General features: G+C 39.3%; 1 protein-coding gene and 1 long non-coding RNA gene across 7 annotated transcripts in view; both read right to left on the bottom strand.

Annotated features, from left to right (window-relative positions):
• kmt2cb (lysine (K)-specific methyltransferase 2Cb) overlaps positions 1–13,723 on the bottom strand; it is a 61,779-nt gene extending 48,056 nt beyond the window's left edge. For 5 of the 6 annotated variants that reach the window (XM_058066379.1, XM_058066380.1, XM_058066382.1 and 2 more), the window contains exons 1-2: positions 12,743–13,722; positions 5,704–5,898 (exon numbers count right to left, since the gene is read on the bottom strand). In XM_058066379.1, coding sequence (XP_057922362.1) covers positions 5,704–5,897 — 194 coding nt within the window. In that variant the 5' untranslated portion in view covers position 5,898; positions 12,743–13,722. Of the gene's footprint in view, positions 1–5,703; positions 5,899–12,742 lie in introns of all 6 variants that reach the window. The other variant, XM_058066384.1, reaches the window with a different exon arrangement.
• A 5,890-nt stretch (positions 13,724–19,613) lies between these two features.
• Positions 19,614–20,745, bottom strand: LOC131126459 (uncharacterized). Its single transcript, XR_009129158.1, has 3 exons — positions 20,709–20,745; positions 20,378–20,471; positions 19,614–19,888 (listed from the first exon to the last, which is right to left on the bottom strand). It is a non-coding gene; the product is annotated as an uncharacterized LOC131126459 (long non-coding RNA).
• Positions 20,746–21,664: the final 919 nt, after the last annotated feature.

Here is a 21,664-nt window from a genome sequence, read left to right as displayed (position 1 = left end):
CTACAGAACAGTGAAACTACAAATACAGTAGCTATGGCTGTGCCTGTCCAGTGCAGGCAACATCATCTTGCTCAGTGCTCCATGACTTGACGTCAAACAAGGCACTGGCCCTCCCCCCAGAGCAGATGAACCAATGCCAAACGCAAAGCCTGCCCCACTTATTTATTTGTTATTTCTTATTTATTTATTGGTAATGCACACATAGCAGTCCGTTCCAGTTACTCGTTTATTTGCAGTAGTGTATATGTGATGTTTGTCAGTTGATTGCTTATACTTCTTTACTTCAATTTTGGTGTTAACAGAAATTCTTCTTCGCTATGATTTTTTTAATTAAAATTGTGTTAAAAAAAAATTTATTTTTTGATGAATCTGAAAAATAATCCACCAATTCATTGATTATTAAAATAATCATCAGTTGCAGCTCTAATCATGAATGCCAAAAAAGGAAGATCTCAGAAGAATATGGAATGGCTGTTCTTGGTGTAACATGAATGTAATGTTTTGAGTGTCATCTGCAATATTAAAAAGAGCCATTGTTGTGAAACATAAATATTGTCAAACATTTAAGCTCAGACAAGAAGCGTCTGTAAATTTGATTAAATGCCAGGCTATGGCTGCGGCAGAAAACAAAAACACTTAATGTTCAATAGTAATGAAGTGATCATTCTATCATATAATCTATTGTAAATATTATGACTTCTGAAATAGGTATTTATAGTACATGGTTCCTGAGCCAGAGAGCTGTGCAGAAATCGGCTTCGACTTTTTCATCCATGCACCCTCCACCCATCCCCTCCCCAGTCCCACCACAGCAAGAGAGGAGAAAAAAAAAGAAGGTGAAAATAATGCTGTGGTAAGTAGTCCCAACTAGCTGAGAGCTGCTGGGAAAACATGACAAGGAATTTAAGAATCTGGAATGGAACAGCAAGCAGATGGAGCGTGGGCAAATCTTGTATATTTTAACAACCACATTTAGGAGAAACATTTCTGAAATATCTGTCTTTTCCTTTAGCTGTAGCACAGAGCATATATTTGATACATTACAAAGGGGGAGTAAAAAAATGTCCTAATTTATCTTTGAATTATTAAGTGTAGATTTTTTTCCACCCACAAATATTTAGTTTAATTTTTTTTGTATTTGTATTTCTATTTTATTAATTTGCATTGATTAAAATAACATTTTTGAAAAACAACTGAACACAAAGGCTATGTAAACAGTACACCAGACAATGGCATTGGCCAATAACAACAAAATCTAGGGCTAAATGCAGAATCACGCAGAAATTGATATAATGTGAATGAGAAGCGGTCATCGTGAAGAGGAGGGTTTGTGTGGGTCAACGTCTCCCCAACGGAGTGCTCATTGGTATATCTTCATAAACACTAACCCGCCGCGTGTCGAACTTAACATGCCAAAACAGCCAGATAAGGCGGCAAAACCAACGTTGGAACACATTTCTTACTCTTCAACGAGTGGGAGTGGATGCTGGCTGAGTTAGCTTACTTAGCAGAGCAAGCTAGTGCAGGCAGTGTGATCGAGCATAAGGATGCCTCGCTGATGTTGTATAATGTAATAGCTTAAATTAATAAAGTGATTGGAATTGCATCAGCGACTACATCTTCCTTGAAATACATGGGCATTAGAGCTTGTTGAGGATTTTATAGCAATGTGTGCAGAGGCTGACATCCTATTACAAAAATTAGCGAGGCTACATCTGTTTTTTTACATAGTGGGTGAAATAGTTCAGTCATGTATTGCATCAATAAATGGAAGACTCTTTGCAAAACTCTAAACTCTAAAAAATGAAAACAGAAAAAATGGAATGGAAAATAATCAAAACTCATTTCATAGGGCCTTAACTTAAAGAGAATAGAACCCTGCCTTTGTGTAATTATTTTCCTCACATATTTTGTTCAAAATAACTTTACAAAGTGTTTTGATGGCACTATCTGCAGTGGGGAAGTAGAGTGCTGCAGCCATGAATCCAATGGAGGGCACCGTTTTATTGGTCAATTTTCCAGTAGAAATATATGATAAAATGTTGTACTGCATACTGAATGCCTGTAATTGTTTCTTAATGTGTCGAACTCAATTTAAATTGTGTGTAATATTATGGACTTCAGTGTATCAAAAATAGGTATTTTGTTTTTTTTATATGGGTAATGTATGTCCATTTTTGGATGATTTTCGACCATGTGCGGGTGAGTCTTGGCCCGCAAACCCTGTAAATTACTGGGATCTACTGAATCTCCAAAGAATGAACCATTGCAGAGTAACAAATATATTTGCACATGAAACTCCCCCCAATACCTCACTACACAAGTCCATGTAGTAGCATATATGCTGTTTAAGCACTACTCTTGCACCGCTTTGAGGTTTGAATACAAAATTCACTGACTTACAACCTGTAAGTTTTCTTTCTATTTTATTTGCCTGTTGTTTAGCCAGAAAACTCAGTTGGCCTGAATGAATTGAATTGAAAGCAGTAAAGTGCATAACACTGCCTCATTGAGGCATGTGTTAGACCACCCACATTCCACATGATTGACAAAATCTTTAATCCATAAATTTATCATGCCCATCCCTGATGCCAGTGGTACTGCCTCGCCTTACATAAGGAAGCCAGTAATCCTAAATAGCATTGTGTTGGAGATGATTTGCATCTGTCACAACTAAGAGGTTGAAAATCGATGCATGTAGATAATGATCTGCAAAAGAACGTCAAGCTAAATCAGTGGGGACAGGCATTTGGGCTAAGAAATGACAATCGTACTTTGCTGCTGACCGTTTCATCAACATGAAACAAATGAAGCACACCCTGGGTCATCCTCATAGCATGGCATTAGCACTCGGTCTGGATGGTTGCAGATTAAACAATCCATTGGGAGCACGGTGTAAAAATTGATTGAAAGAGAGATTGAACATCCTAAAGCAATGGTTAAGAACCTAGTGGCCACTGTAGAATGCCTTTTGAGGTAAAAAAAAAAAAAAAAAAAAAGTTGTATTTTTAAATTTTATATGATTAATTTGCATGTGTTATAGCTCATGAGCTTATAGTCATGTGACAGAAAGATCGCGGGTACAAGCGGTCGAAATTTGTTTTCTCCGCAGGGTGGCTGGCCTCTCCCTTAGAGATAAGGTGAGAAGCACTCCTCCACAATGAGAGGAGCCAGATGAGGTGGCTAGGGCATCTGGTTCAGATGCCTCCTGGGCACCTCCCTGGGGAGGAGTCCAACCGGTAGAAGACCTCGGGAAGACCCAGGACACGTTGGTGGGACTATGTCTCCCAACTGGCCTGGGAACGCCTCGGGATCCGCCGGGAGGAGCTGGACGAGTCTGGGCCTCCCTGCTTGGGGTGCTGCCCCCGCGACCCGACCTCGGATAAGCGGTAGAAGATGGATGGATGGATGGATGGTGTTTATTATACCAGTGTGTTTGCCCCAGCAACAACTTCACATTTATCCATAATTAGCAACATTTTGTCTCCAAAGTCATAGAATTACTGTAAACCTGCCACACACTTGATTAGAAATCAAAGCACATACATGTCATACATTCAAGATCCAATTAAAGAAATGGCTGACAATCAGAACTGTCAACACTAACTAGTGACTGGTACTACTGCTGTTGTAGCCTGTCAAGTATGTGTTTGATGATGTTTGATTGTTGGCTTGATTGTTTTGTTGTGATTACCGTATTTTCTGGACTATAAGTCGCACAAGGCCAGAAATGCATAATTAGATAGAAAAAAAACATACATAAGTCACACTGGAGTATAAGTCGTAAGATATGCTAACGCAATGGTTATTCACCTACACGAAAAATAAACATGAACAGAAAAGGTGTCCAGTGTTTATGTAACATAACAGTTTTAAGTACAGTAACTGTTTTGTTTTCCTCATGGCTGTAAGAGTAGCCTCCGCTTTACGCCAGTCCCTAACAAGTTTCTCACATTTTTCTCTCTGCTGCTCGATTAGTTTTCAGCTGCAAATTTCACTACTTGCAGTTAGGAGTCTGCAGAATTAGACATTTTCTTTTGGGGGGCATTTGTGTTGTGGCGCTCTCAGTTGTCTTTGTAAGCCAACGTCTAAATAGTTTAAATAGTGAATTGTTAAGTTGGAGATATCGGTACAAAAGTCTAGAGTGCCCTCTTGTGGCTGTCTGTGAAATATATATATATATATATAGACACACACACACTTTTAGATTGTATTCTGTTTACAAAGCACATCTTAATAAGAAGTAAAGCACATGTACTTCAGTGAACTACTGGGCATCAGTTAGTTAGCTACCTCTAGCTTACGTGCTACCTGTATATTATAAAACTATATATATTTTTTTAATTTTATTTTATTTTTAAGTCGCTCTGGAGTATAAGTAGCAAGAACAGCCAACCTATGAAAACAAGTGCGATTTATAGTCCGGAAAATTGATAGATAGACTTTCTTTATTGTCATTGCACAATAACACAGCAGTGAAATTGCCAATGAAATGTTGTTGCCTATGTCGTTGTATAATAATAAATAATAAATAATTAATAATAATGTGGATAATTAATAGATGACATCAAATATGAACAATGTACAGCGTAAACAGTATTTTTTACAAATATGGTATGTATAGATTAGATTATATATACTGTCAGTAAATGGGATTAGAACGAGGGACTACGAGTAAACGAGGGATAAATGTTTGTTAATATGCATGTATGCAACTAAATTACTAAGTAAATCAATGGGGCTATACATAATAGCTGTTTATTACTGATAATTGGTTCCAGACCCGATCATGATAAGTTAATTTCCACAAAGTAGAATTCCTTCCTTATCAATTAAATATTTTGCCTGCTGTGGGATAATTCAAATCTGCAATAAAAGCCTGCTGTTGGGGTGATCAGGTCTGGCGTTTATGCTTCACCTAGTGACCAGTGTAGAAGACTGCAAATTGACTTGTTGATGGCTTATATTCATATTTGACTTAATTTGGACATTTTTATGGTTGAAAATTCTTTTGAAGCTGTAGTGGTGGGCTGCATGGGAGGGTGGATTGCCACCGCTGTGTCGTGCCACGACCGCATCTGCATTTTTTTTTTTAATGACAAATAGTAACTTCAATGACTTATTTAACTTTAACTTGAACCAAGAACATTGCAAGACTGTAAATTTCATGGCAAAGTTGCTGGGAGCACTGACAACATTTAAATTGTATTCTGTTTACAAAGCACATGTTACTAAGAAGTAAAGCACATGTACTTTGATGAACTACTCCACATCAGTTAGTTAGCTACCTCTAGCTTACGTGCTACCTGCATATTAGAAAACTGTGGTCAATACATGCATAAATAATGAGCTACGTACAGTATGTATGCATTCATACAATATATTACTTAAATTGTGTCGAAGTTTAAAAACCGCCCCCTTATTAAAGGTATTTTATTTTGTAATTGTGCACAGCCACGATCAATTACATGTAGTGGAAACCCTGGAAAGTAACCTCTATAATTAGCAGGGATATACTGTAGTTATTCTGAAGGGACGGTATCATAGAAATTAAACTTAATTACTACTAATACACACAGTTCAGTTTGTCTTATTGGAAAGTCGTAAACAGCTAAAAGTATTTGTTGGTGTGATTTTACCCTGTTCAGTTAGCAACAGCGTCCAATTAATATGAATTAAACTTTAGATGAAGCGGAAACATACTTCTTTCTGTTCTTAGAGGAGGCTGAGAGATGCGCCTGGGGCAGGCAGACAGCAGCACCAGCATCCTTGCGTGGCCTGCCACGTGGTCGCTTGTCGGCATGAGCGGGACTCCCTGTGGATGTGGCCCCTGCACAGCTGGAGGGTGGTAAGGGTCCCTGGTCAGAGGGTTCCACAGTCTTTTCCTCTGATGACATTCTGACACAAACATAAACAAAATATGCTATCATGGTATTGTACTTTGAATACATTTGAGCTGACTGAGGTGAAGAACACTGTTGAATTCAAGAAATAACTCCTGGCAGTGTGTTTGTCTATATGTGGCCTGTGATTGGCTGGTGACCAGTCCAGGGTGTACCCCGCCTCTCGTCTGAAGATAGCTGGGATAGGCTCTAGCACCCCCGCGACCCTCGTGAGGATAAGTGGTACCAAATGAATGAATACCAGTATAAGCAGTCTCAGACACTTTTTTAGTCACACACTAGTCACATATAGCAAAAATATAGCATATAGCATAAAGGGGGCACTCTATGTAAACGGTGAGGTGTTTAATCTCTGCACACTGTCCATGATTGAAATAAGATGCATATGTATATACAGAGTGACACAGCTAACTTGTGTGTTAGCTGTATGTGGAGCCCTGTTAGGATATCAGATTTTGCTACAAAGTATTCTTCAATATTCTACATTATTGCAACAGTTGTTTAGGGAATTCTTTCATTCATTTTCGTCAGGAGAGGTGTCATTCACTTTTGAACCACTAGTGTACCTTTGAGACATTGGCTTGACACAGAATTTGCCTGTATGTGTTTGCAATGTAGTCAGCGACACTGTCTACTGCGTGGACGTGCACCATTTTGCAGTGTTTTCTTTATATATCCCGACCAAACGCCTCAGCAAGCGTCGACTATTGGCCAAACGTGCCGCTGCCCAAGGACTTCCATCGGTACTTTTACCAAGTTGCGGAAACGGTCCGTGTCTGTCGTCAGTGTTAATGTGCTCACACTGTGGTGATGACATTCACCTTAAAATCGCTATTGTGTTGTCATTCATTTTAGCCTATGTTATGCCTATACGTAAGGACAACTAACTACTATTAGTTAGTACTAATTCATTCAGCCACAAAGAGGCTCCCACTCTCTCCGTTCCTTCCACTTATAGAATCAATGCGCACAGACAGTAGAGTCAAGCCTCGTACTCCAGCCAGTGTGTAACAGACAGACAAGCAGACACGCAAACATACATCGTTTGATAAATCAATTTATCTATTATGGCTGCACGGTAGGCAAGTGGTTGGCGCGCAGGCCTCACAGCTAAGAGACCGGAGTTCAATTCCACCCTCAGCCATCTCTGTGTGGAGTTTGCATGTTCTCCCCGTGCATGCATGGGTTTTCTCTGGGCACTCATTCCTACATTCCAAAAACATGTTACGTTAATTGGCGACTCCAAATTGTCCATAGGTATGAATTTGAGTGTGTCTATATGTGCCCTGTGATTGGCTGGCGACTAGTATAGCTGTCTTAGCCTCTCGTCTGAAGACATCTGGGATAGGCTCCAACACCCACCGTAACCCTCGTGAGGATAAGTGGTAGAAAATGAATGAATGAATTTATCCATTATCGTGACAGGCCGATGTGAGGTTCAAAAAACTGACAGAGATGTTCTATGTCATTTAAATATCAGTCAAAATAGCATGGGAAAAAGTGCACAAAGGTATGGTCTACTCACATCTATAGCTGTATTCCTGTTCATATAAGTATCCCTTCAGCTTTGCAGTAAATAGAATGTCGCCATCACTTGTTTCATAGTCAGACATTTTTACTTTCACAATTCCAGCAGTACACACTGAAGCACGTGATGGAAATGTGAGCGACAGTTGACATATGGCGGCAGCGTACAGTGATACCAACGGATACTTTAATAACGTAAAGCGATTGCGAGTTCTGACTTTTTCGTGGAAAATGGTGTTGTGATGCAAATGTATTACTCTAGAACTCATACTGTTTCAAGAAGCAAAACACTTTACTTAATGACCTCACCAACCAGCCAGAACTACTTTCTTCAACACAGAAAACCGACCAGAACTCATGGGACAGAGTCACTGTTGATACACCACACAGCTGATAAGGATGTCATGCTACTTCATGTAAAAAAACTCCAAACTCACTCTTTAAAACTCATGTATGTACTCATAAAAAAAAATAAATACATTAGTGAGTTCATACAAATGTCCCATGAACAGTGCCACGCTACCATAAAATATAACAAAATGTGATATTTTCTAGTAGGTTTTTCTTCATGAACTGAAGCAGAACAAGTTGGGAAATAACAATGAAATAACCTTGCTTGTTGTGTCATGCTTTCGGTACCCCTTTCAAGAGAATGCCCCAAATATATTGCTGTGGTGATATTGAGCGCTACACAACATTATACATTAAATACTGACAATCAATGTTCCCCCTAATTATCAAATCTCTAAGCATACACACTAACGACCTGAGTATTCCTTGGACATCTTTTGAGATTCAGCAGCCGCTTGTCCTCACTTGGGTTACGGGGATATGCTGGACTGAAAGTGGAACATAAGCATTAAAAATAAAATATAAAAATGACTGAATTGTTTCTAAATAATAAAATGCAGCTCTCAGTGCAATCTACTGTTGCTAACCTTTCACTCAAAAAATACTACGGTTCAATTTCAGGTATTGAGTTGCTGACATGTTAAAATTCTCTCTTAAACCGGGCACACCTTCATATCTTCTTCTTTTGTCATTAGCTGAGGATTTGAGCATTGCAAAATGTTTGTCATAAAAAAAATATATGTGAATTATTCTATATTTCAATTTCTTTATGTGCATCTTGCATGAAACTTTAAAATTAAGAAAAAACATCCTCATGTTAAATATTTATTTTAATAAAACAACATGACATGCATATTTAGCTTTCATTTTGTCTAAACTCTAAAATATCAGGACATATATCATATATTGATATTAAACCGAACTTTAGGAGGGTATGGGTTTTGGTCCGTATCACCCAGCCCTACTTGTGGCATAACTGTGTTTGTCCTGATGGGCGACAAAGCAGACTTCTGGTTCCTGCTTCCATGTACGTATTAGCAAGGTGCTAATGAGGACGTTTTGTTATAGGTACCAGAAGGTGTATTAGAACGCAATCGGTGCCGATTACTTCCTCCTTCAGCAAATTTACACGACCCTGCTTCTGTGACGTTGCATGCTTTGGTAGTTATTTTAATGTACAAACATAAATGGTCAATAACTATACTTTGCAATACATTGGGAGTTCTGCATATGAGTAGAACCAAGCTGAATCAACAGTGTTCTGGGCGCATATCGCGTACTGTCAAAAACAATACATTAAGAACACATTTGCATACATAAAGTGTATTTAAAAACAAGACACACGCCATTATTATTATTGTTTTCACATGAATTTATCAATACGGTAACCTGGGTGTATTCTTAAGATGGCCATGCTTATAGTGGAGCTAACATCATCTATCACTGGCTTGTCTCGTCTTTTTGTCATGTGTCTTGATTGGCCTCAATCTGCCTACAGGCTCTTTAGACAGATGGTGGTCCAATAACACAAGCCATACAAGTCATTAGAAGGACAGTACCATTAAAGGGGACCTAATACGCTTTTTCCATTTTTCTGACCTATAAATGTTGTTCGAATGTTGTATTGTAATGTTAAAAGATGTCAAAGTTTCAGATAATGAGGTTTGTGCATTTGGGAGGGGCCCTGAAAGAATTAAAGTCGGTTTCAGAATGCATGGTCAAACTGTTCCTTTGTGACGTCACAAAGGACTTCCTTATATACAAACTCTCTGCCCTCTCCCAAGCTCTCCTTTTCTGTTTAATTCTGTTCTACTCATGATTAGGCAGAAGTTATTGTATTTGGTGATTCCCAGCAAGAGAAAAATATTTTAACCTGTCATTTCACACATTTCACACGAGACTGTTGTGAACATGAACGTGACATATCTGCCAAACTGTTGCTGGAGCCAGAAGCAGCGTGCTCCCACCGGGAAAGGTGCATTAGTTTCGGACACGCTGTGCGTCCACGCGGCTCCCTCACATCCGGCTTCGGGCAGGAGAGGTTTCCACAGGTCTGGATTCTCCTGAGCTCCACTGCACTAGCGGTGCTATGTCACCACTCTGAGTTCATAGATGGTAAGTCAGGGGTCTCCACAGCCATTAGCTCATGAGCTGCCAGTAGCTCCTAAAAACTTTTCAATTAGCTATCCAAAGACTATATTCATTTATCATCAACTCCTATACCCACTATATTAGGAGTATTAGGAGTGGGGTTCATTCATCGTTAGGAAGCACTTTGGGCCTGCCGATCTGGATCTGTTGCACTCGCAAAGTATAGGGGAAGACATATGTGATGCCATTGTTTATCTATACATGGTTTGCACATGCACACACACATCACAGTTCTGCTTGAATTTACTTCTCTGCAGAAAAAAGCACATTTTCAGTGTTTTTTGGTCAAAATCAGGTGTTTTTGCTGAAACCACCCTATGTTCTACTGGCGATTTATGAAGACCCAAAAAGGTTTTTTTCTGATGAAAGTCTAAAGATTCTTTATATAGTTTACATGTTTATGGAGTCCAAAAACTCTATATTCTGTGGGTCTTGAAAGTTCAGCAAAAAATCCCCAAAACTGGCAGTATGGATCTATCTTCCCTGCAAATGGCTGGCAATGAATGAGTTAAAAGACCCAAGTTATGTGTAGTATTCTGGCCACTAGGCATCAGTAACGTTCCATACATGACATTAGATTACCGTCTTACTGCAGTCAGCCATGGCATGTCCATCATGATCAGAGTGAAAAGAAGTTATCCTCCCATTCCACGTGGAAGTGGTAAATATAGGCCTGTCACAATAACAAATTTTGCTGCACGATAATTGTCCTACAAATTTTTGCTGATAAACAATATTATTGTCAACATTTGGATACCATTTTTTCATTAATATAATGATGTATGGAATAATAATGCAAGTCCCCATATCAAAAGCAATAAAGTTTAAATTTCTGAAGAGTATATGTCACAAAAAAAATTGAGAAGTAACCCGGAAATACTGTGAAGTTCACATTGTGTGTCAATGGAGACATCCGTTCATTTGTGTATACACTTCCTTGCTTCACTTGAATATGCTGTTTCCGTTTAATGACGTATAACATTTTGTGGGAGTTTGGTCAAAGTACATGTTTAGGATTTGATAACCTGATGTTTGTTATAACATCGAACACATAATATTATGACTATACAATAAAATGAAGTAACCAAGCGCTGCTTTCAGTTTTTCATGTATCTTTTTAGTCCGGATACGTGCGTAATGGTCAAGACTCTGCGTCATGTCAAATAAATTGAAATAATAATTATTTTAATAATAATAATACATTTAAAACAGTTTCCACAAATGTTTGAAGTCAAGTTCACATTCTCATGCCAAGTTTATTTTTATAAGTCAATAACGTTTACATAGGATGTTGCAAAGCAACTTTCAAGCCCTGTTTTGTACGTAAGCAAGTTTTATCAATGAGGCTCTGCCAACTGTCAATCTGTCAGTCAGCTACAGACATGGGAGCTGTAAGTTTGATGCTTTTGGTGTTCTTCAGAGAATAGACTAACTTATGTACTGTTAAAGTGAGGCTGTAATGTTTGCACACACTCTGATGAGGACAGGTGTAGACATACACAGCTCATTAGCATTACAGCAAGACACACAAAACAGTGTGTTCCCTGTGGGGCTTATGAAAAGCACTTTTAAACTGACTACTTTCCAGCATCAAGTTTAGATTTGATTTTTTAGACAACATTATATAATACGGGACCAAACATATATATGAATATTATACAATAAAATGTTAGGTTATGGGTTGTTTTTGCAGGATTTCAGCCTGATTCACCTCAACGGATGTGGTTTCAGATAAAAACAAAATATACATTCAGTGGTTACAATTATAACTTCTTGCAATACTCCTTTTTCTGAAAACATATTTAATAATATAATATTACAACACTAAACATGTTCACAACCATATAAGCCCTTCTCATATCATTGCAACATTTTTTACCCTATATTGCAATGCTGTGCAGTTTGTGCTAAAAAATGAAGTTCTCTGGAAGGGAATCCATGTAAACTGTCTGTTTTTGTAGGATTTCACCGTGGTTATCCAGACTGTTATGACACTAACGTTACTGATGAAAGCACCCGAGGTGAGTCCACCGGGCAATCACGACCACCACCACCATCATCACCATCACCATGGATGGGATCCAGTGGACACATGCTAACGTTAGCTTTTGTTAACTCAAGCTTGGACACAAAGCACTTGCTCACACACAATACACACACAGCTAACCAATGATAGCTGTTAGCCTGTTGTGTTGAAGTCTTGTGCTCAAAAGTAACAAAGAATGCCTTAATTTGAAATACCGAAATGAAATCATTACTTGGTTATTTGATTTGATGTTTTTTGAGAGACATTAACCCACTGTGTGGAGTTTGGAAGTCTTGCGCTGAGCAAACAGGTCACTGCTTACTGTGCACTTCTGCAACTCGTCGGTGTAGCTCATAAGACATGGAATTGTGTTTACATAAATTACATGGGAGAATGATAGCATACGCAGACAACTTCCAAGGTAGAGAGGAGCATCTGTGCCCAGCACACACACACAGGCTCCGTCTATTGAATGAAAAGCAACTGTGTTGGTGAACTACAATGCCACACAAGTGGAGAGAATGCTTACATAATTGCGTGGCTTCAGCGTGAATTTCACATGAAAAAGACTCTTACGCGTGTGTTAATGTGTTGCTGATGTGGCGTTTGATTACATTTATACAAAGCGTACATGATAGAGTATGAACAAAATAATGTTGGGTTTCGTGTGATAGTCCCTAGTCATGGAGGCGCCGACAATCCCCCTCAACCTCAGCCAGGAGATGCATATTGTGCACAACAAAACAAGTATTACATGCACAGTGATAACTTTGATTGGGCTTACCTTCCAGCCCTAAGAATAATGAATTATCCTCTTCATGTCCAGACCACTGATGGGGATGAAACGTCAAGGGTTTTAATCAACCAGCTAGCTAGCTAGCTTGTAAGCTAATCGAGCTAGCTAGCCTCTCTCCGATGAAAGCGCAGCTCTCAAAAATGCATGATGATATTCCAACGCTGCGAGCTTATTCCCAACTTTGCCCATTTGATGGAGGGAGTAAATCCTGTTGTAAATCCAACAGAAAGAACCCGCTTCCCTTGCATTTGGGAGAAGGAGGAAGAAGGGGGGGATCACTTTCCTTTCTCCAATGACAGCTGTCGTCGCATGAGTTGGGGTAATGTAGCTAGTTGCTGTTAGCCATCCAAGCGAGCTGCATGCAATGTTTCACCATTCACCTCCAAGCAAGTCCAAATTCAAGCAAGTAGTTAAACCTCCATGACAGCGAAGCCCTCTGGAGGAGAGAGACAGAGGGAGAAGGGTGCTGCCGCCGACGGCTTGGTTGGCAACTGGTTCTATTTTCTTCAGCTGCGACAAGCTGCAGGACCCAGTTAGGAGACTCTCGCAGCCACCCTGCCACGCAGTAACAGCCGCCTCGCTGCGCATGGACCGCTAAACGTGACCTCCACGCAGAGTAAAATGTCGAAACGACAGTGAAAATATCGTAAAAATTAAGTTGATGCTTGCGCCTTCGTCCAGTCCATAACTGTGGCCATAGCTAATGATAAGTGGCACCGAAGCACGTCCCTCATCTTGGCTACTCAAAAACTAGATCCACCTTCTCTTGTCATAAGTGAGACCTACACATTTTCCTGATTTGATTTAACATCACTAGATACACATGTCGTGGTTGTAGTAATTCAGTCGATGAGAAATAAAGGCAAGTAACGCACCATAACCATTTTGACAATTTCTTCAAAAATACTCTCTGACCCGGCGGAGCGATATCGGCGTTTAGTAAATAAAATAATGGTGGAGTTGGTGGAAAACATGGCGCGCGGACTTTCGCCTGTCTGGAAGGGAGTAGTTAATTTGGTTGAAATTGTCATCACAACCGTTTTAAATATTCCAACGCTGATACAAACCACCGTTAGCAACAATATCCGGTACAAATTACTGCACCAGGATGGCTGACGTTTATGAGATGCGGTGCTTCCGGGCTCATCCAGATGACTCCCCTTTAACGGACACACGCCACACGCACTATGCACTTACCCATTACACGGAGAGCTAAGCTAGTCAGTTCTTTCTTCCTCTTTTTCCTCATTCAAACTAACACACTGCCTCGTTTTTTTCCTCATATGTTACGTGTTTTTTGCAGAAGTAACCAACAAATACAGTCACACAGGCTGTACAAGAAGGGGTTAAAATTCGGAAAGGCCCTGGGGGGTAGGTTTCTAGTTGATATACATAAAATGCAAAACCCCTTGATGTACATATTTATTTTAAAATGTTCAATATTTCAAACTGGTTTTGTTCGACTGTATCATTTGGAGAAACGGTATGGGGGGATTATTTCTCTAAATGGCAGGCAAAACCTTGGCACCTCCTTACTTAGACCGCGAGCTCCCCCTGCAGGACAGTATGACTAAAACACACAGGCGCTATGCAATTTATATTTGACAAAAAGAAAACAAATGACTTAAAATATAATTAAAAAATGCACTTACACTGGTTAATGATATTGTAATATCAATGTATAATTCATAGATAGAATCCAATGCATATGCCAGCAGAAAGGGGCATTGCAGTAACAATAACAGCATGGCATTTGTTTTGGTTTTCTTCCTTAACTATGTTATGCCATAGTTCTTAACCACGCTGAATTTTATAGTTCATCCAACTTAAACTAGCACAGGAGAAGCAGGTTCTCTATGTCACCACAAGGTGGCAATGTCTAGCCAGTTCTAGCCTTCTGTATTGTTTTTTTTTTTGTTCAAATCCCAAACATCTGATGACGTAACCATGTTGCTCAAAAGCTCTGAAGGCCTGTGGACTCAGGCATCAAAAGCCATAGGGTCCAAATTTCCCATCTTCCAGTATTGTTTAGTGTTATGCAGATTGCAGTGCATGTATTTAACAGGTAAAAGCAGGTTAGTAGTCAGTGCTTCTTGTCCATTATTGCAATCAGGCATTTTACTGGTTTACTCAGGACATTAAACCTATTATTTGGGTAGTTGTGTCATCCAGTTTTGTAGGGACAATACTTAGAGGTCACTTTCTAAATGACCACCAACCTAATTACATTCAAACACACCAAGACTGATTACAAGGTACTGTGTAATAGTTGAAAATCTTCCATTTCCAATGTTGGCTTTGTTTGGGGTAATATAGGGAAAATGTTGCAGGCAGAGGGCAGCATGGCTCTGTTTTAGACAACCATTGGACTCTAGACCAAGCCACCTATAGTAATTTGTGATGCATTTTCATCTGTTGGATCATTGTTCATCTGTTGCCTATGTCCTGCTCCTAAGCAAAGCTTTTACAGAGGCTTATGTAACTATTAGCAGACAGTCCAGTTACAACACAATCATGCCAGTTCAGCAAAAAAATCGAAATTAATTAATTACACGCTGATTAGATACAGGCTTACAGAGCTCTAGCTTACATTGCTACACTTAATTGATGCCCATTGGCTATAAGCATTGAGAATAATGATTTTTTTTTACTGAATCATTGTGACTGATAGATTAAATTGGCTCTTTTGCAAGCTACAGCAAGTGTTCGTTAAGTACGAATCCTAGCAATATTTGTTGTTTTTCCAAAGCCGTTCCATTCTATGATTCATAGTTGTACAAAGTTGGAATAAGATGGCAATAACATGAGTGTCAGGAACCAATCAGCTTTGCAGAATAAAGTACGACAGACAGCTGCCAGGTGAGCAGATGGTTCACATTCATAGAGAAACATGAAACCAGATACCGGTAGCGGCTCTTCTTTGTGTGTATGAGAATAGGTATTGTATGAATTCAGTGCATGATCATTCCCTGGACTAGAGCTAATTATTTTTCGTACTTCAACACAATGCATTCTACAACATTATAAGCTCGGCGAAGACCCAAGAGAATAATCAAATCCCCCAAACTCTTCTGCACAGTGAAGCTCTTTTAATCTTTAATTTAGAAGATATGTAATGGTTAAATATTTCACACTTCACGGGAATGACGTTTGCTTGTGTGAAAAGTTTTAGTGAAAAGCTAAGGAAAGGTCAAGGAAATTCTGGAATGATTCCAATTCAAGTGGGAGTGAGTGAATGAATGAGCTAATTTATCCTTCCTGACAATTTCAGAAATCAGGCTATGTTGGTCATGACAACCTTGGAGTCAGGCGGATAAAAGAAGGAGAAAATACAAGGTCACGCTGTACTTGGAAAATGTAGCCATTTTGCCCAAATGCTATGAAAGGATGTCACTATTGTACTCTACGGAGAAACACCATCATTTTTATGCACTGGATTTGCTTCCTGGAATGGTCCATCAGTGAACTCATCACATTGTAATAGTTTTAGATATTGGGGTTTATGGCTATTTCCTACACAGTACAGGAAGTCAATATATATAGTATAGAACTTCAAAGATGCAATGTAATTTCACAGATGGGAAATCGTGGAACTAAAAATAATCTGTTTCAGTATCAAACTGCCAGCATCCTTGTGTGAAGTGAGTCCCCAGAAGAATACAGAGGAGGTGCAACAGCTTGAAAAAAATAAAGAAAAACATTATTTTCGAATACGCTTAGCTAGTTTTAGATATGTCAAAGCCGAGCTGAAGGGATTTGTAGTTGCGACATTGCCCAAGTAAACAGTTTGGACTGAGCAGAAAATTCCACATTTGCTCCAGAAATATATTTTTTTAAGTGAGAAGGGTAGGTCCAAACTGTCTTATGTTCTCTGAGTAGAGGCTCCCTGTACCACACTTTGAAACCCCTTTTTTAAAGTAAAATTCCTATTGACATGCAGATGTCAAAGTTGGAAATAGAATGGTCAGTCCTAACTTCATGTCAGATAAAGAAGGTGATTCAAAGTTCTACTTTCCTGTAATTCACTTGTCCCTTGCAAAATAAAAACATCCCAAGATTTCTCTTTCAGAAAAAGCAAGCACCAGGTATAATAATACTGTAAATAAATTAATTAATCACACAATAAATGACAATTAATTTGATAATTTTTCCTCTTTTCTTGCCTCCAAACGTGCAGAAACAGGGTTCACTGTGCGCATTGTTTTCACCACCTGGGCATGTGTGTTCCATAAAACAATGGCATGAACGAAGTGAGACCTCTTAAAAGTCATACCATGTCTTTGTGTCTATGAGGGGAGTCGATGCTGCTGACATACACAAGACTGAGGAGGAATGCAAGGTAACATAGTAGAAATTAGTAGGAGTAAAGATGATTATAAAGCCAAATGCCACAGCCCCTGTAAAAAAATACTACAAATTTAGATGCAACGTTTGGTTGACAAAGTAAATACAAGCTGAACAGCGCAAAATGGTGTGTGTGCTAAAAGTGTAGTTTGCTAAGTAGCAAAAGAAATGCTGCTATTTAATACAGTTGAAAAGCCAGCATTTCAGGAAATGCTGCAAACGTTTGAAAGACAGTATGAGCTGGCTGTGAGAAAATACATATCACAAATGGCAATTCCACAACTTTACAGCAGTGGCAGATGACATATTAAAAAGTGAATATTACATTATTATGATACTGAATTAACATTATCTCCTGATGTACTATCCACATATAGACATTTTGGGGCTGCACGGCAGCCGAGTCGTTAGCTCGCAGGCCACACAGCTAGGAGACTGGTGTTCGATTCCACCCTCGGCCATCTCTGTGTGGAGTTTGCATGTTCCCTTTTGCATGCATGTTTTTTTTTTTATCCGGGTACTCCAGTTTCCTCCCACATTCCAAAAACATGCTAGGTTAATTGGCGACTCCAAATTGTCCATAGGTATGAATGTGAGTGTGAATGGATGTTTGTCTATATGTGCCCTGTGATTGGCTGGCAACCAGTCCAGGGTGTACCCCGTTTCTTGCCCGAAGACAGCTGGGATAGGCTCCAGCACCCCCACGACCCTTGTGAGGATAAGCGGTAGAATGAATGAATGAATTCATTCTTTCACTGCATTGCTTGTTTGTTTTAAAAATAGAATGTCACTTTACTGAGAAGACACATTTGGAGTCTGAAGATGACAAGCTAGGGGAATAATTCTAGCCAGTTAGCTCTGGCCAGTGACAGTTCGGCAAAGCATGTAAAAAAGATGTAAACAAGAAAACATCTCAATACAGGGGTTGGCGCCCTATTCATGTCATGTTTGTGTTGTCACGACATGAATTGTTATGTCACTAATTCTCATTAGGGTATGCTGGAGCTTATCCCAGCTGACTGGGCGGGAGGCAGGGTACACTCTGGATTGGTTGCCACCCAAGTTCTTTCAAACATGATGAACAATTCTATTGGCCATGACTGGAGGTGCTAATTAGCATCTATTATATTGGGAAGATAGCCAAGGGAGAGCAAAAGGGATGTAGAAGAGGGGTGGCTACCTGTACAAAAAAAAGAAAAAAAAACAGCACATACATGTTGTGATATTTAAAAGTACAAGGGATAGTGTTTATATGGATAGATGGATGGATGGATGGATGGATAGACGCACACACACAGACATACATATACATATCTTGTCTAGCTTGCTGGAGGAATATTCTAAACAGAATATTCAGGACCTGATCTATTAAAAATTGGTGTGTATAAAAATACACATAAAAGTTGCTAGCACACACAAGGCTGCACACGTCATTGTGGTGAGAAGGAGGCATAGGTGCAATGACAGATGTCATGGAGAATCTTCCATGTACATGTCGACATATTTGGACTGTCAGCAATAATAATAGCACAGAAACATTGTTTAGCAATGCCATTTTTCAACTGCTGGATGAGCCAAGGGCTGATTTGGAGTCAGTCACAAAGGGGCTATGCCATATTTCCCATGGAAGAACTCCTTGCTGTGCTGCCGTTTCCTGCGTCATTGCATCATTCCAGCAACAGCATCTCCCAGAGTAGTTTGTCTTTTGTGTTGTCGGGAATGTTATTCCACACAGGATTACACATTCGGGAGGTAGTAAATGACACAAAGCACTGCTTTTATACAGTTACTGGCATCCCCAAAATAATAGGTGCAAACCACACAAGTATTTATGTCAACTTGTTCTCCCGCTTGCATGGTTTCAAACCTCATTTTTCAGTCTGCACCACTTTTGCTGCTGTTAAAACCTGCATTCATAGTAGATCACCAGGAATACGCCCACTAATAGCATGCTCATTTTTTAGCGCTCATTATTGGTGACCTTCGTAGATTAGACCCTAAGTGGATAGTGATTTACATTTGGACTTGGACCAAACAACATCCAACAACATATGAGGTCCCTATGTTTATTTATGCAATAGCTTCACTACCTTTTCTATAAGGATGTCTGCCTCTGCACACATTGCTACAGTTCTACAAAATCCTCAACTATGATGCCCATTCTAGCATTTTGTCTACACATTCAGACAGGAGGGCGCTGCACGGCGGTTGAGTGGTTAGCGCTCAGACCTCACAGCTCGGAGACCTGGGTTCAATTCCACCCTCGGCCATCTCTGTGTGCAGTTTGAATGTTCTCCCTGTGCATGCGTGGGTTTTCTCCGGGTACTCCAGTTTCCTCCCACATTCCAAAAACATGCTAGGTGAATTGGCGACTCCAAATTGTCCATAGGTATGAATGTGAGTGTGAATGGTTTCACAAAATCTACATAAAATAATCACATTATAGTTGTCACAGTAGTAGTTCACACACTAAAATCAGAGAGGAAAGAACATAGCACATTTTATTTAGGTCAGATGGATTTCACCAACTGGTTAGGAATTTTTTTTTTTTAGGTAGGCAGGCGAAAAAGTGTTAAATCCTGTATCTCAGGGCACCACAAAGCAGCCCTTTTTGCGGCATGACTCGGTTATCTGACTGCACTTAAAGCCATGTGAAAATTATCCAGTCTGCTGCAGCTGTGGAGGAGATGAATTCACGGGTATCAACTTTTTTTTCCCCCCCGGTAAACTCATGTGGATGGGTTGTGGGCTGTAAGACACCAGAACAGATGCCGTGTCTTCCAGCGATATCTGCAAGTAAAGTAAGTATGACACTAAAGATTGAATACCGAGTGAGCCTTAGATTGCAGCCATGTGCCTTACAAATCTTTTTTTTATTATTATTTAAATGATGAGATAAAAAGATGTTGAGTCCGTGAAACTGATGCACGACTTTGCTGCAACCAGCTGTGGAACTCTTAATTCAATCTCAACAGGTTTGCTGCATAAAGAAGACTAACAAGACTTATGAATGAGTTGAGCTTGATCTCTGCTATGGCACAACTCCTTAGTCACGCATTATTCAGTTCAATATGTTGAAACAGGAACTCAGAACATTCAGAGAGTCTCCCTTCTCTATTAACAATCTAGATGTGTAGCAGGTCTGTGCTGACACTGGCTAAAAATAAGCTCTGCGTTGTGTGCTTTGATTGACGAGGTGGAAGGTTGCAATTCTCCTCCCAACCAGAGGGGGCGTTTATTTTCTGTGCACAACATACAAATGTACAGCAACTTCAATACTTTCTTATGGAGCCGTGTCCTTCTCCTCAGCAGTCCAAAAGGCGACTGAATAGACTCTTTATACAAAGTAAATGAAAATAGGGAACCCACATACCTGTGTACAACATACAAAATGTACAGAAATGTCAATACTTTCTTATTGCAAACGTCTTCTACAAAAAGAAATCCACATGAAAAAAAGAGCTCCTCAAAAACTAGCTTAACTAACAGCAGTACATTTCATGAGTTGTCTTTAAATGCTGTACATAATACAAAAAGCACATACTTGGATGAAATGCCAAATTTAGTCATACTTAATACAGTCAACTATTGTTGCCACCGACTAACGTACCTCCTCCCCGGAAGTCTAGAAGCCGACTGAAGAGAAGCGCGCCAGAATGTCAGGAAGTGACATCACAACCATATCAAAGTTCACACAACAAAAGAAGTGAAAATAAAATAACTATATGACTATAAAAAATGCATATAGCGACAAATACATATATGAAATTAATTATTGGTGAAATTGAATTAACAAAATTAACACATCGGTTACAGATGTATGCAAGTGTGAGGTTTTTTTTATCCATTGTATTCATATCTTTATGCCCAGTGATTGGCTAGCGACCAGTCCAGGGTGTACCCCACCTCTTGCCTGAAGCTGGGATAGGCTCCAGCATGCCCGTGACCCTCGTGAGGATAAGCGGTATAGAAAATGGATGGATGTAATTCATATTGTGTTATTTTTTTGAAGGTGAAAAGTACATTGTTTTCACACTTATGTATGAGGCTACAACAAACTAGCATGCCCAGCTTATACTTGAAATTAAATATTCAGGGTTTGTTTCTTTTATTTCTATTCAATGGATTGTTCCTTGACATGAATGTCAATGGTGTTCTTTAAGTGGATGAATATTCTCAGCACAAATAACAAACATATTTTTTTCTTCCAAAAGTTTTGTTTCAAATCTTCCCACTGAAATAACAAATACTGCTGTTTAACACATGAAGAGTGTCCCTGGTGTGTTTCTAGGACGACGGTTTTTATAGAAATAGACGGTTTATTAGATCTCAGAGGAAAATACAGAGTGCTATTATTATTCTTTTAAAGCATCGGATGTAAATTTTTCACCACTTATTTTGACATTGCAAAAATAATTTCTAAACTTCTGTCTTTCTTTTTTTAGCCTGTCTTTCTAATGGATTTGTCAGAATGACTAGACAGACAGAGTGAGTCAAATTGATAAAGCATTACCGGTACTTCATCTTCCCTATTTTTCCATTGTGTCAAATTTTATTGATTGTGGT

Source organism: Doryrhamphus excisus, chromosome 3 (assembly GCF_030265055.1).
Source record: "Doryrhamphus excisus isolate RoL2022-K1 chromosome 3, RoL_Dexc_1.0, whole genome shotgun sequence".
In the NCBI taxonomy this organism is placed as follows: domain Eukaryota; kingdom Metazoa; phylum Chordata; class Actinopteri; order Syngnathiformes; family Syngnathidae; genus Doryrhamphus; species Doryrhamphus excisus.
This window is presented reverse-complemented; position numbering and strand designations above follow the sequence as displayed.